The sequence below is a fragment of the Pagrus pagrus genome (assembly GCF_965226575.1).
Source record: "Pagrus pagrus genome assembly, chromosome: 23".
In the NCBI taxonomy this organism is placed as follows: Eukaryota; Metazoa; Chordata; class Actinopteri; order Spariformes; family Sparidae; genus Pagrus; species Pagrus pagrus.
Window position 1 is genome coordinate 6733603 of NC_140205.1, and position 19726 is coordinate 6753328.

The 19726-nt window shown below is 42.7% G+C and overlaps 1 protein-coding gene across 2 annotated transcripts in view; it reads left to right on the plus strand.

Annotated features, from left to right (window-relative positions):
- Positions 1-1807: 1807 nt before the first annotated feature.
- LOC311252919 (fatty acyl-CoA reductase 1) overlaps positions 1808-19726 on the plus strand; it is a 53519-nt gene continuing 35600 nt past the window's right edge. Inside the window, exon 1 of one of the 2 annotated variants that reach the window (XM_084346566.1) lies at positions 1808-2012. In XM_084346566.1, the coding sequence (XP_084202692.1) occupies positions 2004-2012 (9 nt within the window). In that variant the 5' untranslated portion in view covers positions 1808-2003. Of the gene's footprint in view, positions 2013-13752; positions 14014-19726 lie in introns of those variants that run through there. The other variant, XM_084346567.1, reaches the window with a different exon arrangement.

Consider the following 19726-nt stretch of genomic DNA (forward strand, 5'->3'; position numbering starts at 1 on the left):
AACCAACCAACAAAGACAGGGTGGAGGCACTAATCAACTCATTTGGGAGCAACACAAAGCCCTGAGCGTCCACAGCTCCATGCTCTTTAATCTCGAAACACATTTTAAACACAGTGCAGCACCCTCGGCTGAATTAAATAATGCATGCAGTGTTTGAGCCACGACTTTCGAATCAACATCCCTGCAATCAGAGAGAAATGTGGACCTGGATCGTGGTGGGAGGCCTCTGCCGAAAAACTAAAAATTAAAGGGACGGCAGATAATTTGTTGCACAACGGGGATTACATGCAGAAAAAAAGGCAAAGGGGTCGCCCTGTTCATGCGTGCCACTTTGAGGTTTGTGGGTCAAAGCCCGGTGTGTAGCCGGCTCTTTACAGTTGCATCGCCTTCAGATTGTTGGAGGGAAAAAAAAGAAAAGATCAGACATTATTTCAAACTGTCTGCTGAACCCAGAGAGTTTTGTCATCCTGTTTTCATAATTTCACGGCTGAATAGAGATTTTATTTGCCGATTGTATTACTGTTATTGTGCAGCTGAGGCGAAAAAAGCAAAGCCCTTCAGCTAAGTGCACTGAAACTATGATCGACTGTGAGTCATAATCAAAGCAGTAAGATGTTGAATAATGGCACCGACTGGAGGTTTAAGTGTCCTCCAGCAGGTAACAGGCTGGCTCTAATGACCGCTGTGGCGGTATTTGATGCCTGGCACTTGATTACTTTGATTATGCGTCAGTGTTTTGCAACGAGGGAGGCGAATTATCTACTTTGAATGTTTTTACGTGGGCGTCAATAGAAAAAGGGGGCTTGTTCCAGCATGCTGCTTTAGCTGCACAATGAACAATGAGGCTCAGTTTAAGAGGGATCAATGGATCATTTTATGGTAGGAGATAAGTCGTGTACTGTTTCAGATGATTTAGCGGCATCATTGAGTGGACATGGATAATGTTTGGGTGCATGATGATGAAAATTAATTTGATCTTATCTCATTAGTGTGATTGTTTATGACCAGATTTGATGCTCTTCCCAGAAATGAATGGTCAACTTGGGAGCGGTTCAGGTCACGTTTCAAGAGCGAACGAGATTATTCACAGGCTGCAGTCATTTTCTTGGATCTTAGTATGCATCGCAAGTACAGTAGGCAGTAAAGCTACTGATTAGAGTGGATAGAGATATGGCATGAAGAATATCGCACTCATCCTCATATACTCTCTGAGGTGGTTTCAGCTATAATCAGTGTCCTGAAGTCTTCAAGCCCTCGCCCTCCTTTGAAACTCGAATTATAATATTTACTAATATATTTTAATATTAATGAGGTAATAATATTTATTTAAAAAATAAGGTCCCCAGAGCACTGTTTGAAGCTAGAAAGGTGGCAGGGTCCGCCACAAAACAGTATGAAATTGTGTTTTCCTTTAAGGTCAGTTTGTGTATTTAGTTTATTCAGTCATGCAAATGAAGAGAGTTTGTTTATTTACATATTAAAAATCAGGCACTGGTGAGCTTTCTCAATTTCTTCCCCAAAACTACATAGTGCACCTTTAAACTTCATATTTAAATGAAAAAAATACGTTTATATTTGTGTTTGGCATATGCCGAACTTGACATTGCGATGATTCAGAGAATACGTCCCGCTTTCCGCTTCTCATGGGACAACGTTCAAGCCAGCCGCGGTAACTTCGCAGTTTTTTGAATGAAGTTTGGCGTGACGCTCGGTCTCGCATACGACAGAACGGCGTGTACCGGCGGGACTAGGGGAGGGCCCACGGGCGGGGTGACGCGCCCTGCCCACCCACTATCTCATGTGTGTGTAGCAGTCTGTCTGGCTGCAGCAGTCCGCAGACAGACAGGCAGTCGGCGGGGCCGGACCGGGCTTTTATAACGGTGGAAGTATCCCAGCAGCCAGAGCCCAGGGGCGGCCGGTGGGAGGAGGCAGAGAGTCCGCAGCTGCCGCACTGCACAGCCTCTTTGAAACCCGCAAGAGGAAGGAGCCGCCCGCATCAAACGATGTCCACGGTGAGAAGCATTATATTTATTCCTATTATTTATTTATTTTTGTTCATCAGGGGTTGATTGTGGGTGCTGCGGAGCGGGGACGTGTCGTGGCACGCCGCTGCCGGAGCATCTTTCACTGGTTTCGGCGGCTGTGTGGTCGGAGCAGCGGGAGTGAGCAGCATCACGCCGGGGCTGAAAATGTCTCCGGGCAGTTGGTCAAAAAAAATCAGAGTGTTTGTTTCTTTTTGCAGCTTTTCGCTGTTTTTGGACTCAACACGGGAGTTGTGCGAGGATGGAGTACGCTCCATTCCTGTAAGTTGTGGCCGCCTCCGACAGCAGGGCGGCGGGCAGCTGTAGAGCTCGAGCCGCAGTCAGCGTGGAGCCGCCGGGAGGGGGGCAAGCTAACGGCTGCTAGCACCGACCAGACAGGAAGCAGGGGCAGGGACTTTCAAAAGAAAAGCGTTCACTGTATTACAAACTAAAAGAAAATACAAAATGTGCATCTAACCACCTGTCAGGTGCATTTAGGAAGCTTTTAAAGCTTTTTTATTAAAAGTAGTTTGTATTAAATCATTCTACAGCCAATAATGGAAAATACTTGAGGAACTCTGCGACAAAATTGGTCTTAAAAAACAGTGTTTTCATTTGATTCAGCACAAAATGTCATCACACTGGAGCTCTTTTACAAGTAGACAAGAAGGATCAACTTGTATATCACTAATATAGTAGTATACAAGTATACTAGACAACCACTACTACAACACTACTACTGGACAAGTAGTGTATGCATACTACTTGTCTAGTAGTAGTGATACTAGTGTAGCATACTTTCATACTGCTGTACTAGTAGTTTACAAGCATTGTATACTCCTTGTCTAGTCTACTACTAGACAAGTGTGTATACTATTACTGGAGTATATTTTACATATACATATGTGAGAGAGCTTAATAAAGCTTAATAGTTTCTAAACTATTAAGCTAATTGTAAAGTGATTTAAAAGCAGTGCTGGATTTTTACATTTTGTTTCACACCATGGGCATAAGAGGTTTTCAACAGGCCTATTATCTGCTGCCATTACATTTTAATTTCAGCCAAACGTAGACTACTAGTTTAAAAAAACAAGTTTTATTTTGAAAACATTCACCGGAAGGGATGTTATATAAACATGTCTACCTTGGCTCTGTCGACACGTAATAATGAAAACGTTTAGTTCATGGTCACATTATTTTGTAGCTGTCAGAATGATAAAAACAGTGTTTGTGTAGAAAAATGAGCCACTGTTAAAAAAACTGAAGATCTGACCGCACTGCCGTCTTCCCCCTCTCTCTCTGTGTGTGTGTGTGTGTGTGTGTGTGTGTGTGTGTGTGTGTGTGTGTGTGGTTTGCCATGTGGAGGCGAACCGTTTGAATCACCTCTCTGATGAGCTCTTGCTCAGCGGTCTGGGCTGAGATCATGACAGAGAGGCCAGCTGACTCTCCTGATCATGAATGTGCAGCTGCTCAGCAGCAGCATGTAGCAGCAGCAGTTAGCAGCAGCAGCAGACTGTGTTCACATCTCAGTCTGTGGCTCTTGAGGCAGATCAGCTCTGGCCTCTCACATCACACCACAGACCATAATTGTAACGGAAATGTCCTGACTGACCCCAGATCTGAGAAGATGTGGTGTTGCATGTGATTTTTACTTTAGACTCAGAGACAGGAGCTCGGATCAGTGCTGTGTTTACATTTTTAAACATGGAGGAGGAAACTCCCATGATGACTACTGGACCAGCCGGCTCTGCGTCTGCAGCTACTACATGCCTCTCTTATCGCTCTGTGTGTTATCATGATACATTGCTGTTTCCCCTTTTTAGGCGACAGTAAAAGGCCCTAAAATTAGATTAGATGTCTTCAAACAATCACTAATTATATTTCTTTTTAGCCACTGTGGTTAAGCGATCACAGACCGCAGTGTGAGGTCGTCATCGGTTGAGCTTTATTTTGTGTTATTAGCTCCAGGAAGCACTTTAAACAAACAGATAAAGGTGCATTACGTAGTTCTGGGGAAGAACGTTTAAGCAGAAGATAAAGATCTTTATTCGACGTGATTGTTTTTGTGCTTAAACAAACTATTCGTAAGCAAACTGGCTTTATAAGGACGGCATAGTTTCATACTGTTTTGCTTTGTTTATATGTGGCGGACCCTGCCACCTTTTCTAGCTTCAAACAGTGTTTTGGGGACCTTTTTTTCCTCTGAGAACAGCTTGAATGTTCAGAAATATGTCTGAGTTTGTGTCGTTACCTCGTTGACATTGTAAATATTGCAATTCTGAGTTCAGCGCCCCTTTAGATTTTCCCACACAGGCCAAAATAACATCTTTACATTTTGTATTTTTACTGACTAACAGTCCAAAACCACAAAATATTCAGTTTGCATTCATATAAAACAGAGAAAACCTGCAAAATTTGGGCATCTCGTGGGCGAAAAACGACTTTGATAATCAAAACGGTTGCAGATTAAGTATCTATTGATCAGTTAATCACCTGTCAATCCCTACAAAAGTGTTTAATTGTTTTTTTAAGTCCACCGCTGTGTATTTTTCCATTTTCCCACAATAAGCCAATAAAAGCCTGAACGCAGATTGATGTTAGACGCTTTATCTTGTGTAATAAATTGACTGTGATGAGGCCAAACAAGACCGAGGTCAGGTTCACGTGTTATGGATGCGTGACGCCTCAGCTGCTGAAATATATCACCAGTGCATCATATGGAGCAAACTGTGAGCAGATTTCCCCGTCGAAAGGTGTTTTGATGTGTTGTCGTAAATTTAGCTCGTCACCATCCGAGAGCAAAGTGAGAAAAGTGTCTTGGGCTGATTTTCTAAATCGAGATCACAAATAGAGCTCTAATTATCATCACGAGATGACCTATATTTTGTTCTCGGATAAGTGTTAGGTAGGTGTTCGTGGATGTGTGCTCATTTATGTATTTATAGCCACATCCATGCTGCCGGGAGGTATGTCACTTCACACATGTGGCTACTTTAACATGTCTGAGGAGTTTACAGACGTGAGATTTCATTACAAAGTTCCTCTTTTGTCCTGCGGGTTCACAACCTGCCTTGTTTACACCCTCCTGTGATCTCGTACCTCAAGCCACAACCGTTCCTACAAACCCCCGCAGCTCTCTATCCTTTCACCTCAAGTGCTTCCTCTTCCTCCTCCTGTTGCAGGTCTCCATAAATCTTAATGCTAAGTAGGTGTGTTGCTGCTCTTTCCTCTAGTATGGCACACAAATTTGTGGAGGCAGTGCTGGAGACGACAGTTTCAGGTGGTTTGAGAAGGCTGTGATGTAGAGGTGCGGTCTGGGCTGAGGGGATTGCAGCGTGCCACCTCTTCAGCAGTCAGCGGATAAACCGCCGCTGCCAGGATGTTAAATCTCTTTATATCGTCAGTGGAAGAGGAGGAGAGGAAGCCACACTGTGCACTGCCACCTTTGGCGTCGTCTTTCAGCCTCAGATGTTATCAGTCGTTGAAAATGTGACGTAACACGTGATAGATCATGCGTGCGGAGAGGAGGATTTTTGAGATGCTTGTGACCATGATTCACTCAGCGAAGCCTGCTGGTTTACTTTAGCTTGTTAGCATGCTAGCATGTGCTAATTGACACCCAAAGGTCATCTGAGGCTAATCAGAACGTCAATATTCTGTCAGTTGCATAAATGAACAGCTCTGGTCTCAACTATTTGACATGTGATTGCTTTTCCACCAACATGGTGAGGCAGCGTGACAAACGACACTCGGTGCTTCGTCTTTACTGTCATGTGACGGTGTGGAAAGATTGGTTGAACCACATTGTTCTTCCTTTATTGTCTTCTAACCACAGGGTGGTTCTGTGTTGATCTTGATGTCACGCCGGTCAAACCAGATGCAAGTCAAGTGGAAAAAACAATCAAAAGCCTCGTCAAGTGAACAGTAAACAGAAGATTTGTGTGTTTAATGAAAAAAAAAATTGCTTTTACTAGATCAGCTAAAAGTAGCACACAGCGTTGTGTCTTTTTCTTCAGAGCCAGGCCAGGGGGGTAATGAAGGAACGGCGTCCCTGCACCTGTGGTTTCTCATGGGAGGATCCGGATCGGCTTGAATCAGCAATCGGCGCGAATGCTGTGGACGTTGTAGGAAAAATGAGCACAAGAAAGAGGCCAAGGCTGTTAGAGGGAGGGAGTGTGTAGGTCAACTGCAGGATCGTCCTGTAAAGAGGGCTGTAAAGTGTCTGACTGTATACCAAAGACCCTGCTTGTTGGTTTTCATACCGTATGAAACTGATTGAAACTGAGTGTTCAAAATCTGTGGCATTGGTCCTTTTTAATTTGAATGCTCAAGCAGATGTTGTAAATTAGCATGGGTCACCTTGCTACACTCTCTCCATCTGTGGTTCCTGTGGGCTGTTAATAACCACACGGGGATATTCACAGTTGGTTGTATGACATTGACCCTCCTGTGACATGTGTGCTCTTTTAACAGCATGTCACAGGAGGGTAATGGAGACGATTTACAGGCGCTTTCCTCGCAGTGAGTCACCCAAGTGTTGATTAACGGAGCCAATGATCGCTACACGGATTAGGGCTTTCTGAACAACCTTCTAAGATGTCTTTACGAGGTCTGTAGATCATCGTCGGCTGGATTTATAATCACGTAGCACTTTGCAGAAATGATTACAAAGTGCCTCAGTGAAAGCGGTGAATACACTTTGCAAAATGTGAAGTAAGCGGGCGGTTGTTGCAACATTACTTTCCCGGATTACATTGATCTGCTGTCAGGGGCGTTGTTGCTTCTCAGGAAACATGATGGTGCAGGTGGTGCGGGGTTTCCAAGATTACACATTTACAAGAATTTATGCAACTCAACACAGATAAATCCAAAGGGTGTGGCCGCAGGACTGTCATCTGTGTTCACACTATTCCAAAGAAATCTTAAATACACGAGGGTTTACTGTGTAAGAGGAGAAGTTGAGTAATCCACCACCAAGGATGGAAAAGCAGGGTCCTGATCAGGCTCTTTTACAGCCGCCAGAGGAGAAAAAACATGTATTTGCTCATAGTTTGACATTAATCATAACCTCTGGAGCACATGTCTTTACCTCTTTATGTCATATTTGTTTTGTGCAGGATGAAACTAGAAGTCTATAAAAGGAGGGAGCTGTGTTGTGCTTTCAGTTTTACTTTAAAAGTTGTCATCAGGAGAACATACCCAGGATTCATTAGCTGTGATTGTGTAACATGTGCAAAAATGTCTCATATTAATGTACTACATAATCTTGTAGAGGTCATAACTCACATATTAATAGAGACTTGACCTGTTATCACAGTCTCCTATAGCATTGACCTTGTTATGGTTGGACTTTCGGCAGTTTTAGTTGCTGTTGCAGGATCTTTAGTGGACTCTTGGTAAATAAAACACCAAGAGTTGAATCACCGGAATGCAAAATTCCTCATTTTTGAGCCTTTGGGAAGTTGGAGCTCCGACTGTTTGTCAAACAAGTGCATCCTTCCTGAAATGAACAACACTCTCCATCACATGAGGCTACAGCTGGACTGCAGGCCATTCATGCCTGAGGCTATCTTGATGTTTTTCTGTAAAGTTTACCTTTCTCTTCAGATACTGTCTGTCCTATTTCTCAACTCGAGGGCTTTGTTTTTTGAAGGATTAAAAGGAATAAGCCTCTGGGGTCTAATTTGAAGTGATGTTTGTCTCGGACCCCATTAAGAGATGTCTGTGACAGGGTGGCCCAACCTTGCTGTCTGTGTCTGGGACATTTTGGACGAACGCCCAGCCCTCGCATGCACGGACAATATGGCCGGCAGCCAAGTCAATGCATATCTTCCTCTATATACTTTACAGTCTTTTCTTTCCCTGAGACCTGAGAATAATTGTCTCGCATGGTGTTTCCTCTCACTCGCCCACTGATTAGTCCAACAAAGCTCATTGTGATCGCATCCTCCACACAGGCAACACAATGCATCACAGTATTGGTCTGCTGCAGAGGAGATAAAGGCAGAAACTCCCAGGGCTGCTTTGAAGTGAACCAAGCAGTCGTTAAAGGAATAATTGAGGTGGATCAAAGACAGTAAATCCCGGTTTATCTGGTATTTAATAAAGCCCTGTAGCAGGTTGTTATTGACTGTGTGGCCTTTTATTCTCCCCTTGTATTTACTGTACACGTCAAAGCCATTACATTATGCTCTGGGTTCTGATTAATTTATAATGAACACAAAATTGACATCACCATAAAAATACTTTCTTATTTACATATCAAGCAGACTTGCAGCAACATTAGCATTTATTTGGGAGTCATGTTTCTGGCCACAAGTCCCGTATTCACTCACTTTGAGCTCAGGTTTGGTCTCCACCAACCATCTAGCTCCTTGGCTGCTAAATGCTCCGCTAAGTTCACCAGCTTGTTGCTAACTGAGTAGGTGGTGTACGGTCAATTAATCAGAGCTGAAGCTAGACACAAGTTTAGTGAGAGTTGTGGGAGTGATCCAAAATATTAAAATTGAGGTTAGCTAAGTTTACCATGCAGCTTGCAGGCCGGACTGGGAGCTTGGACTGGCTTTTGTGCTGGGGGTAGCTGGTTAGCATGCTAACTTCAGTAGATAACTCTGTTGCACATTACATGGACATCTTTGACATAACATCAAAACTGTTGTTTCTTCAAATTTTGTTGGTAATTTTAATAAATGTTTTAATGTTTTAAGCTGAAATTCTCACATTTTGCACATTTAAGTCATTCATCAAGAAAAATACAACATATTTGATGGTTTTCAGCCTCTGAAATGTGAGAATCTCCTTCTTTTCTCTCTTTATATCATCGTAATTTGAATATCTTGAATATCTACCTTTACAGATTAAACCTCTTAATTAATTGACAGCGCTTAATTGATTAGCTGATTGATCGACAGCAAACTACAGTAATTGCTTACAATTTTCGATAACCTGTTAATTATTTAAGTTGTTTATCAAGCAAGAATGCAAAACAATCTCAAATTTCAGCTCCTCAAATGATCGGATTTGATGATTTTCTTTGTTTTGTATTCTTTTAAACTTTATATCTTTGGGTTTTAGATTGTTAGTCAAGCAAAACAAGCCATTAACTTGGGCTGTGGGGACAGTATTTTGTCACATTTTTAGCAACTTACTTCAGTAATGAGACTCTTGTCATCCCCTTATTGCTAACTCCAGAGTGTGTTTACCACCTGTTCAAATTAAGCCTAAAAGCGCCTTAAATCTTGAAAGACACCACGTTGACCCCATAAAAAGATGAACAGTTTTAGACCACTTCGGTCACCCTGGAAGCAAAGTACAGCTCTAAGTGGACCGCATCCTCGCTCCAATCCCAGGAAGAGAGCAGCCTTTTCTTTTAATCTCTCTGCCGAGCCTTGTACCCAGCAGACAGCCAAAAGCTGATTGCATCCTCTTTTCCCTGAAACACACAAACACACACACACACACACACACTCCTACATCAACAACATCCTCGTCCTTCTGGCCCAGATTTATTTGTCTCCCATTCACAGAAACCGGCAACAACCACTCCGCTGTGTTTTAAAGGTTGTTCATCTCGTCATATGCTTCAGATACTATCACTGCACCGAGCCACACGTGTGATTTTGGGTCGCACTTACCGACGATAAAAAGATTACGATGCTATAGTGTTTGGATCCTGTTGCATTACTCCGTCCTAATCTGTCCACTAGCAGCGTAAATCTGAAATAATCTGTGGATGTTCATGCCTCTCGTGTCCAAAAACCACTAGTGGGGTTGTGTTTTTCACCACGATTGATGGATGGATGGATGGATGGATGGAGGAGATACTCACCAATTGATGCCAGAGATCCCTTGTCATTAATTATAAACCTGGCTGGCAGCAGTGTGTGTGTGTGTGTGTGTGTGTGTGTATAAAGTAGTACATTACTCTAACTCTGCACCGGATACTTGATTAAATGACTCGGTCACACATATTGGTTTCCATGCAAGCGAGCTGATTGTTGTTCAAAGGCACGGACAAGTCAGGAAGTAGGAGATGCAGTATCGCTACAATAGCTGTCGAGGCTTCAGCTTTAAATTCATGCATTTAAATGTGACTATTACATGTGAAACCGTTGGGTTCAGAGGAAATAGTCCTCCTAATATGGCTCTTGGTGCACGTATATATCCTGGCTTGGTGAGTCTATTTAAAATGCATGTAAGATAAGAGGTTGTGATCCATAAGAGTATCAAAAAGCATTGAAACATTAGTTATAACTTTAGTTTTAAATGTAGTTTTGGCTGTTTTGGGAGATGTCACAATTAAACCTACATTTGACCTTATCGTCCCTACTGGTTTGCTGTCTTTTTTGACTCGTATGACTGTGGAAATAGTCAAACCATGAGGTATTAAAGGGTCCACTCAGATATCAGATGTAACATTAGAGCAGGACAGTAACTCATAATGTAGTTTTTAATGAAATGACCACAGTTACGAAACCAAATGACATCTTATGCAAAGTTAAGTCGAACGGTTCGACTCACAGCCACGTCTATAACTGCTCATATTGTGATAACGTTTCCTAGAAATTTAATTTGTTACTAATTCAAATCAATTGGTGTGCTTCCAATAAATTAATTCCAACTAACTGCCAGAGCGAGCAAGAGTCTTTTAATCAGATCAGCTCACCATGCAGTAATATGAAATCTGTCTACAAGCAAGAACACAGGTTAGTTCAACAATAAAATGAAGAATGAAGTTTCCAATTATTTAGAAGTTAATGGGGTCTATTCTGTGCCGAGACTCATCCTCCATCCAAGTTTTCGGGGAAATCTGTTCAGTAGTTTTTGTGCAGTCCTGGTCACAAACCAACAAATGGACACAGGTGATGGGCAATGTAAATCAGTACACATGAAAATATCAAAAAGGTAACACTTTCTTTTCAGGGTTCATAGTGTCCCAGCAAGATTCCCAGACATTTAATTTGGTTCTCATTAAAGGGAAGTGGAAATCAATTGGTGTGCTTCCAATTAATTAATTCCAACTAATTGCCAGTACAAGCTAGAGTCTTAAATCAGACCAGTTTACCAGGCAAAAGTGTGAAAATGTGTCTAAAATAGAATTAGAATAGAAATACGAATTAGTTTTCCAATTATAAACGTATTAAATTAAATTAAATTGAGTTTTACTTTCAAGAAATTGTCCTATTTTCACTTTAATCAGTACAGAATTACAAAGATCTTTCCAGGAAACCTCCTTGAAGATTATTAGGAAATTACAGACTCTTAACAAACGTTACCAAAAAGCAACGTAATAGTTAGTTTGAAATCAATAATTTAGATGAAAGTTAATCAACAGTCATATCGATAATCATCCAACATGAACGCGTTATATGGATCAGTGCGTGCAGCTTCGAGGAACTGGCTGCCGACCTCACTGATATCCTGCTTCAGCTCTCTCCACTTTAGGAAAATGAGCCTGCAGGATAAGTGACGGGGCAGCTGTGGCCTGTGACCCAGTCTTTTTCTGTTTCTCTGATAAGGACTTGAAACCGCCTCACCAATCGAGGCGCGTTCCCATCATCGTCTACATATGTGAGCTCGTCAGGCTGCAGATAGCGAGGGTGTCTTTTGTCAGCCCGGCTGCCTCGAGTGAATCATATAAAAAGACCGGCGGGCTCTCTGCAGCTGTGGGTATTTTTTTTTGTCATTTCCAAAAATTTGGAAGGCACACTAAGCTCTCAGTGCATGCTGGGTGAAGATGAAACAAATCAGAGGCTGCGTCCTAAAACACTCCCTCACTCATTATCCCTCGCTGTTAAATGCTCAAAAGTGAGTTGAGATTGTGAGATATTTGATGGATGAATCATCCGTTTTGCAGCACCGCTAACAGGCGTGGTGTTGCATAGTGGAAATTTACTCATCAAGTACAGGAAAAGCATTGCATTCTGGGGGTTTTCTTTCAACAAGAACTAGTGTGCATGCTGCAGCCTGATGGTACTGGATTTTGAGACTGAAACAGCAATATCTGTGAGTCTCTTGTTTATCTGTTTGCATACGCTATATAAATGCAGTTTATGTCTTATTTTATGGTGTTTTTCGAAGCGGGTAAAGAATATTTAAGGGTCCAGACACAACAAACCAACATCAAGGTACAAATGGCTGATTACAGCAAACTTCTGTCGTGTTTCCCACACATATATTATACCAGGATGGTCAACACAGGTATATAAACGGCCGCCCAAGTATATTTGGTGACCGCGATCGATAACTAGCTGACAGGGTCAGGGGTTATGGATCCTACAGCGACAGGCTCGAGGAGCTTTACCTTCTCCAGCACTCTTCACAGCCAATCAGAGTGATTTCTCTCATCGATGGGCTCCACTGCCAGCTGAACATCATCTACTGGCACCGACGAGGGCCGACTCAAGTTATTGCTTTATTTCAAACCTGTTTATTTTCCCATCTTTCTCACACTCGTGCCACATTTGTGCGATAGAGAGCTCTGCTGTTTTTTGACAACATTACATTTAAGTGTTGTTTTTAGTAAAGATGAACTGTTTACTCTCCAGGCTCAGACTCTCATACAAAACAGACAAAATTATAGGCTAACTTGATCCCTAATTATTGAGAGATATGTGGATTTGTTACTGGAGAGAGGTGCGTGGGATCCAGACCACGATCACCACAAGTGCAAGTTCATGACCTCTTGGCCCGGCCGCCGCACTCAGAGTACGGTTGCCAAGTCTGGGTCTGAGCCAGGCGTTAACTGACACCACAGCACCCAGAGGCTCTGTCACTCAGAGACGGCTGGTGTAATTACAGAATCCCTCTGCGATCAGACACAATGTGGACAATGCTCTGATCCACGTGTATGTGAACACAGAAACATAAGCTCCAACACACAATCTCCTGTGGCCAGATATCTGATCGTGAGCAATGACCTTCATGTGTAGATTGAAAACTGGTTCTTGGTTTAAAAAAAAAAAAAAAAGGAAAAAGATTAAATTAAAGAGACACTACTTAAATCCTTGAAGCCCATGGCTAATATAATTAATTCTAATTAGATTAGCCTTTAGCTGCCTCGGAGAAAAAAATGAAGTGGAGGAGAGGACCTGCTGGGTTTTTTTTGTGCAGTAATGCAATCTTGGATGAAAAGTGCTGTGCGTAAAAAGTGCTGTTCAATTACGTGGGTTTGTGTAAAAGGGCCAATGTCACAACCTCATATATACACTGGAGCGATGGGAGACAAGATGGAGGATGCTGGAAATGTTTAACAGTGATGCATCGATGGGAGTTTGGGCTAACCGAGTTAAGCCTAATGTAAGCAGCTCTGCTCTGTTGTTTTTTGAGGGATTTTTGGAAGTTTATACTCGAGAAACTACAGTCAGAGATGACGTTATGTTCAACAAGGAGCCAGTTTGTCCTCACCCTTTAAAAATATTTTCTGCTGTAACGCTAAAAAAATGCTTACAGGCCAGCCCAACCTACATAAAAATATAAACAAATGACATGTAAATCTAGGGAGGAATGCCCCAATGTCTGCTACTTGGACAATAAATCAATAAACAAATGCCTCTCCCGGGTATAATAAACAAGCCTTCACAAAAAGGGTGTCATCACACCCTGATTGGCTGGGAGGGAAATGCCCCAAGCTGCTTCCACTCCTCAATCAGGAGTCAGTCTCCTCACCTGTGCACAGGTGATCTGAATCCTCTGCAATTAGGCTTGAGGGAAGATAAAGACAAAGACAAAGACAAGACAGCAAGTCTCCAACAATGGGACTGCTACAAGTGTGTGGATGTGTGTTATGTTCAACAAAGGCCTCGTCACAAAGCTGATGCTAACAGAGTTTAGGCTAACATAAGAGTTTACACTCAAGAAATGTCAGTCAACATTACCTCATCAGTTTGACAGTTAGCAAACATTAGCATTTCTGTTTTGCTTAGATTAGTCTGTCTTTTCTAGCAACTGTAGCTTTAGCATAGAAAGTGTTACCTGTTTGACAACTTCATCGGTAAGTCCTCATCCTCAAAGTGTTTTGTTCTTCAAATGTAAAAGATAAACATACTGTTTGGAAAATACAAATAAGTAGGCTAGGCTAACAGGCTAACTAGCAACCACTATAACAATACTGGCCTCCATGGATCATCGACCAGTTAGGATACTGTGTTGCCTGAGACATGTAGCTTTAGCCTCTGTGTTTAGCATGACATGTAGCGGTATATAACGCTAGCCAACAAGTATAATATTCAACAGCCTTTCTACTATGTTTATGTTTTTAAAGTTGGCTTGAAACATTGAAGACATAACCAAAGAATACTTTTTTTAACCAGCTCATGAAGCTACGTTAGCTTCTTTAGCTAACTGCTTGCTAACAGCAGACAAAATCAACAGTTGCTGGCTATAAATGTTATCACTCTAAATGCTACGTTCATGCTTAAACAGAAAGCTGTAGGAACAGTAAGTAAGGGGTGCACAGTGAGCTAACAGTCAGTGTGACAAGTACTCAGCTAATACATTTTATTAATCTAATCTCATGATCCGGTCACTCGTCCGGCCTCATCCTCCCTACCCTCTGGGTAAAGAGAGACTGGGACTCATTTCCTCTCTACTTGAGATTGTCACAGAGACAAGAACCAGAAAATGCTTTAAACATGGTCAAAACCAGGAACATTATTGTTTGTGGAGCGGGATCGTCATGCCTTCTTTGCCGATTACAACTCGCTGTGGATGGGTTATGTCCTTAATTGTAAATGCAGGACACGCTGGCCCTGCACAGGAAGCGTTTCAGCTGCATTTTTGAGTCATCACCTATTTCAGTCAGTCCAGCTGTCTACAAAGACAAGCGTCACTGCTTTTGTAGATTTTTTTTCAGGTTCATATTCCCCCATTTCATGTGCCTAGGTACACTGTATTTGGCTTCGAGCACTGCCAAATCCGGGGTGACCTACAATTCAAACTGTGCCTGAACACATCCTGTGTAGATGGAGCGGTGAAGCTGCCGCTGCTGCTGCTGTGTGGACGCGGTGTGTGTGCTGGTTTAAATCCTGGGAGTTTTTTGGATCCTTGTTTGGCACCCTGAAACAATCCCCGTCTCCTGGCTTGAAAATTACTAGTTGGACCTCCTTCTTTTCAGAAGTGTCCATGTTGGCAGAGGGATGTTAAAACGACTGGTAGTACACTTAACTCAGCTTTTCAGGGTTTTTTTGTTTTTTACAATGTTGGCACTGTGTTATTTAGTGAAAGGGGGCTGACTTCTCCTGTGTGCTGCCTGGCACTGGCATTCAACTTGACTAATGCTGCTTTAATTATTGGCTGCATTTTGCACTTTCTATTTTTCCCACACTCCCCTCCCCTCCCTTGCCTCTGTCGCCTTTTGTCCGTTTTATAATGGTCTTTGCCGGCGTGCAGCTGTGGAGCTCGATTTTTGCCCGTGTCTCCAGCAGCACTCAGCTGACCCACTAATAGAAGGTTTGTGTGAGGAAAGGCCGGAGGCAGCAGAAGGACCGCAGAGCCGCGGCTTAAAACAACCCGCCTCCGACAAACGGCGTGGACCTCCCGGGGAAAACCCCTCAGACGGAAGAAAAAGGAGACGTGAAATAAAGGCCAGAGTGCAGCGGCGTTATCTGCACACAGCAGTAAAACTCTGCAGATGAGCTGTGTCCTTACGCCCTCCCCCGAGCGTCTTCGAACTTTCTTTCTCGCAATGACCCTGATTGACTTTGAACATGACGCGCTACTTTGTCAAGATGGCATCATAACCTGAGAAGCTGGTCCCTGAAGGTTTTGGCGCTCGTCCTCGTACTTTTCCTTTCAAGTCATAACGCAGACTCTCAAAAGGCTGCCGTCTCATTCATCAGCATCAACACAACAAGGTTAATGCTGACAGACAGAAGCCGTATGAGCTTTATTCTGCTTGTCTCTTTACTGTTAGTGTGATTGACGAGGTCGAACGGGACGAAGCTCAGGAGTTATAAGACTTCTTTTGTATTAAAAATAGTGTTAATTCACAATCTTTTTGCTTGAGACCTTGTTAAACGGCTATCCCCTTCATGGTTCCCCCTCATCACAGGGACCTTCCTGATCAGACTGTTCAATTTAAATCATTTCTAGAGGCCTGAAGATGTGAAATCATCAGCATCGATAACTGACTTTCAACCATTGATTCATCCTATTGTGGTAAACATTTCATCTGTTTCATACACAAACACAATATACACCCTGGCCTGTTATCAGGAGAGCTGGATATAAACTCTCAGTACGTTTTTGACTTCTGTCATGTACGTTCAGGTCATTTTTTACACTTCTTTGATCAGATATTTTCTTATTTAGGTCATAACAGCTATTTACATGCGAATATACGGTTGGTTTGTTGAGTTAAATGAATCTAACACTAAAGTTTTTCATGTTTTAAAGATAAAATGACAGAAGATTCAGGGATTTTTGCGTCTTTTTGGACAAATGCTCCCATTTTTTTCCTTTTTTAGACACTGTGATGGACAATTATCACTTTTTTCTTACATTTTATAATTGTGAAAACAATCTATAATAACATTGATTAACATTTCTTCTTCTCCTTGTTGGGTTTCTGTACAAAGAGAGTCTGTGTAGCTCCTGCCTCCATGTTGGCTTGTCATCATCAGGCATGGGGTGAGGCAGGAGGTGGGGGTTTGTCTAACCTAAGAAGAATGCAGCAGCAGTGGGTGTATAGTTGTGTGTGTCTGGTGTGCCATGAATCTGGGATGTGCGCGTCCATTCCAGCACTTTTCCAGCTGCAGGAACATTTCCATTGTCAGGCGTTAATCCGTAGTGACTTTCAGCCCCTCTGCCCTTGTCCTCGTGTCCACGGGGAATCTCTGCTGAAGCACAAAGCTGGAATGTCAGGGGCCTCGGAGGAGGACCTCGACTGACCCTTTTTATTTAGTGTCTGTGCATGCAGCGTAGTAAATCTGCAGATATTACTTTGTCTGTAAGTAGATCTCGACCTCGGCTTGGCTCCTTTTGCTCGAAACCCGGGGTTTAGTTTCTGTGATGCCTCTTTTCCACTGCAAACAAGTGGAAGAATAAATCAAACACACGCGCTCTCTCTCTCTGTAATTCAATATCGCATGCACAGAAGGCAGAATGGAAGGAAAAGCAAGTAAATACAAGATTGTTTTGTTATCTGGGCCACGTTTGGCTCAGGAGGATTTGGTTTCCGTCTTCAGTCTTTGGGCAGACATGCCGGGAATCTGCAGCCCAGGAGAGAGGATGAAAGAAGCGAGGAGGGGAGGAGGGAAAGGGAAAAAAAAACTCATCTTGAGTACAAATCACAGCTCCAGTGAATCACTAAAAAAAGTGCTGATCGAGCGTCTATCCTGGCTAAACGTAGTGCTAATGTTGCCAAACATTTCGCGAGCAGGCATCCCAATCAGCCCTGTGTTTTTTGGTTTTTTTTGTGTTTTTTTTTTTTACAGGCTGGTTGGTAAGTGATGCCAACCAGAGCCGGGAAGCTGTCATCACTTCCAACACAATGCTTTGATGGGAGAGTCGCACAGAAAACACAGCCGAAGTCACATGACGGCTCAGATTGCTGTCAGTTATTGTCCAAAGGGAAAAAAGGGGCAAAGTCTCGTCTCGTAAACTATCGTCTTGTTCTGTTCATGTCGGTAAAAAGCCAGTTAGTTACAGATTACCTGAGCTGTGAGTGGCACCAAGGCTTTAACGAGGTGGTTGCTTGTTGTTCACAGTTCACTCAAACTGTATCTGAAATCATACGCTATAATTTATTTAGATATCCCGGCCGCCACAGACGCTGGTGTAATGGGCTTTAATGAGTGCAATGATGAACTGCTTTTTAAGATTCAATGGAAAGATTCTTGTCTCGCTTTGAAGTTTTATTAGCACTCGCATTTCTGTCATATCCATCATCTACACGAGGCTTTTCCGCAGCCATAAACTTCCCAAATGCACTCGCTCATTTCCTCAAGTGCCTGTAAATGCCTGCTGTAGCATTGTTGTCTCAAAGGGCTGAGAGAGATGATCAGACTTTTGTTTCTAAAATATCCAGGATTGGGTGTTTTTTCATGCAAAAGTGCCAAAAATGTGATTAATCCACCTCATCTACTGCTTTTGCTTGTCTCTACATTGTAGTAACATGAATATTTTTTGGTTTCAGACTCTGTGAGTCAGACAAAACAAGACACTGGAAGACATTGTTATATTGCCAGCAGATTAATTGATTATGAAAATGACTGCTATTTGCAGCCCTAGCTGTGAGTACGGCTGAAAACTATTTTCTTTCTGCTACCGATGAAGTGTCGTTTTATCGCCCAGGCCTCGTACAAATAACACAAATTTACACTTTCAATTGTAGTGCAGTACATACGCTAAACCTTCCCATTCGCTTCAGTGGAGAGCAGACCTGTCAGTGACCCTTGTCGATGTTTAACATTTTGAAACGATCATAATTTGGTTTGATTTCGGCAACAAAACCATTCAGTTAGGTTTAGGAAAAGATGACGTTACATCTGTTAAAGTAAGTCAGCAGTGGTCTTCTGGGAAAAAATCCTGTGTTTTTGTTCAACCCATCCATCAACCCCAGCGTCCACCATGCTTTGGTGTTTTTCACACTGTATACTACGGTCACCTGACATTTCTTATCGTGGTATTCGTATGTTGATTGACGTATCACATGGACACATTTGACAGATTAAACAACTGGAGATACTGAAATATTAATAACGGATAGACAAAACTGTCACCATGGCAGGATTCAACCAGAGATAAGTGGTAATCTGTATTTTGCAGTAGACAGGAAAAAGAAATCTGCTCATTAAAGAGCCAACTGTTGCCTCAAGATAATATGTGACCAGTTCATGAGCACTGGGAGCAGAGTCAGACCCTAATGACCAGTATCAGAAGCCACATCAGCCTCTATCCGGTGCCTCTGTGCTAATCAGAACCCTGTCGGACCTGGCTGCCTGCCACTGCTAAAGCAGCAGACGCAGCTCCTGATTTATTGTATTGAGTTGGCCCAAATAAGCAGACACAGTCCATTACACCGCCACCATTAGAGTTGCAATTGATCCAATTAAGTCGACATAGAATGAGGACGGCTGGACGTCCAGGAACACGTCAGAAATGAGTGAAAGAGTGCAACTCTGGGTCACTTTATCTTGAGTAAATGTGTGTCTTAGCAGGGCAACGCAAGAGCGTTCTTCATTCTGACTGCGATTCAATGGGCTGAGATTGTTGTGTAAATCTTGTGGCTAACCGGCAGCGCCTCCAGCTGATGTGGATCCACATCTCTAAGACCTTGCGAAATGAGAGATTGCTCGCAGGAATAAAAGCGTATGCAGGAATGGCTGGTGAGGTCGCGCAATGTCACCCAAACAAGGTTGAAAGTGTTTGTGGGCGATAATCCAGTGGAATATTGTCTCATATTGTTGATTGTGGTTGTAAATCCCGAGCTGCTGTGATTTGAGTTGTTTGATTGAGGAGGGCAGAGATCGTAGAGCCGTGAGGTCACAGCTGTGTGTGTGTTCATGTTCGACTCTGGTCACTTCAAAAGATTCAGTGTCATCGACTGTTTCTGGGCAAAGCCGGATGATACAGTTGAAATATTCTGTATCATTGTATATAGTGAAAATGACAATTCATTCGCGATTAATCTTCCAGTTGTTTTTATTTTTTCATTTAATCGTTCCCTGAGTGACGTCTTCAAATGGTTTCTTTTGTCCAACCAA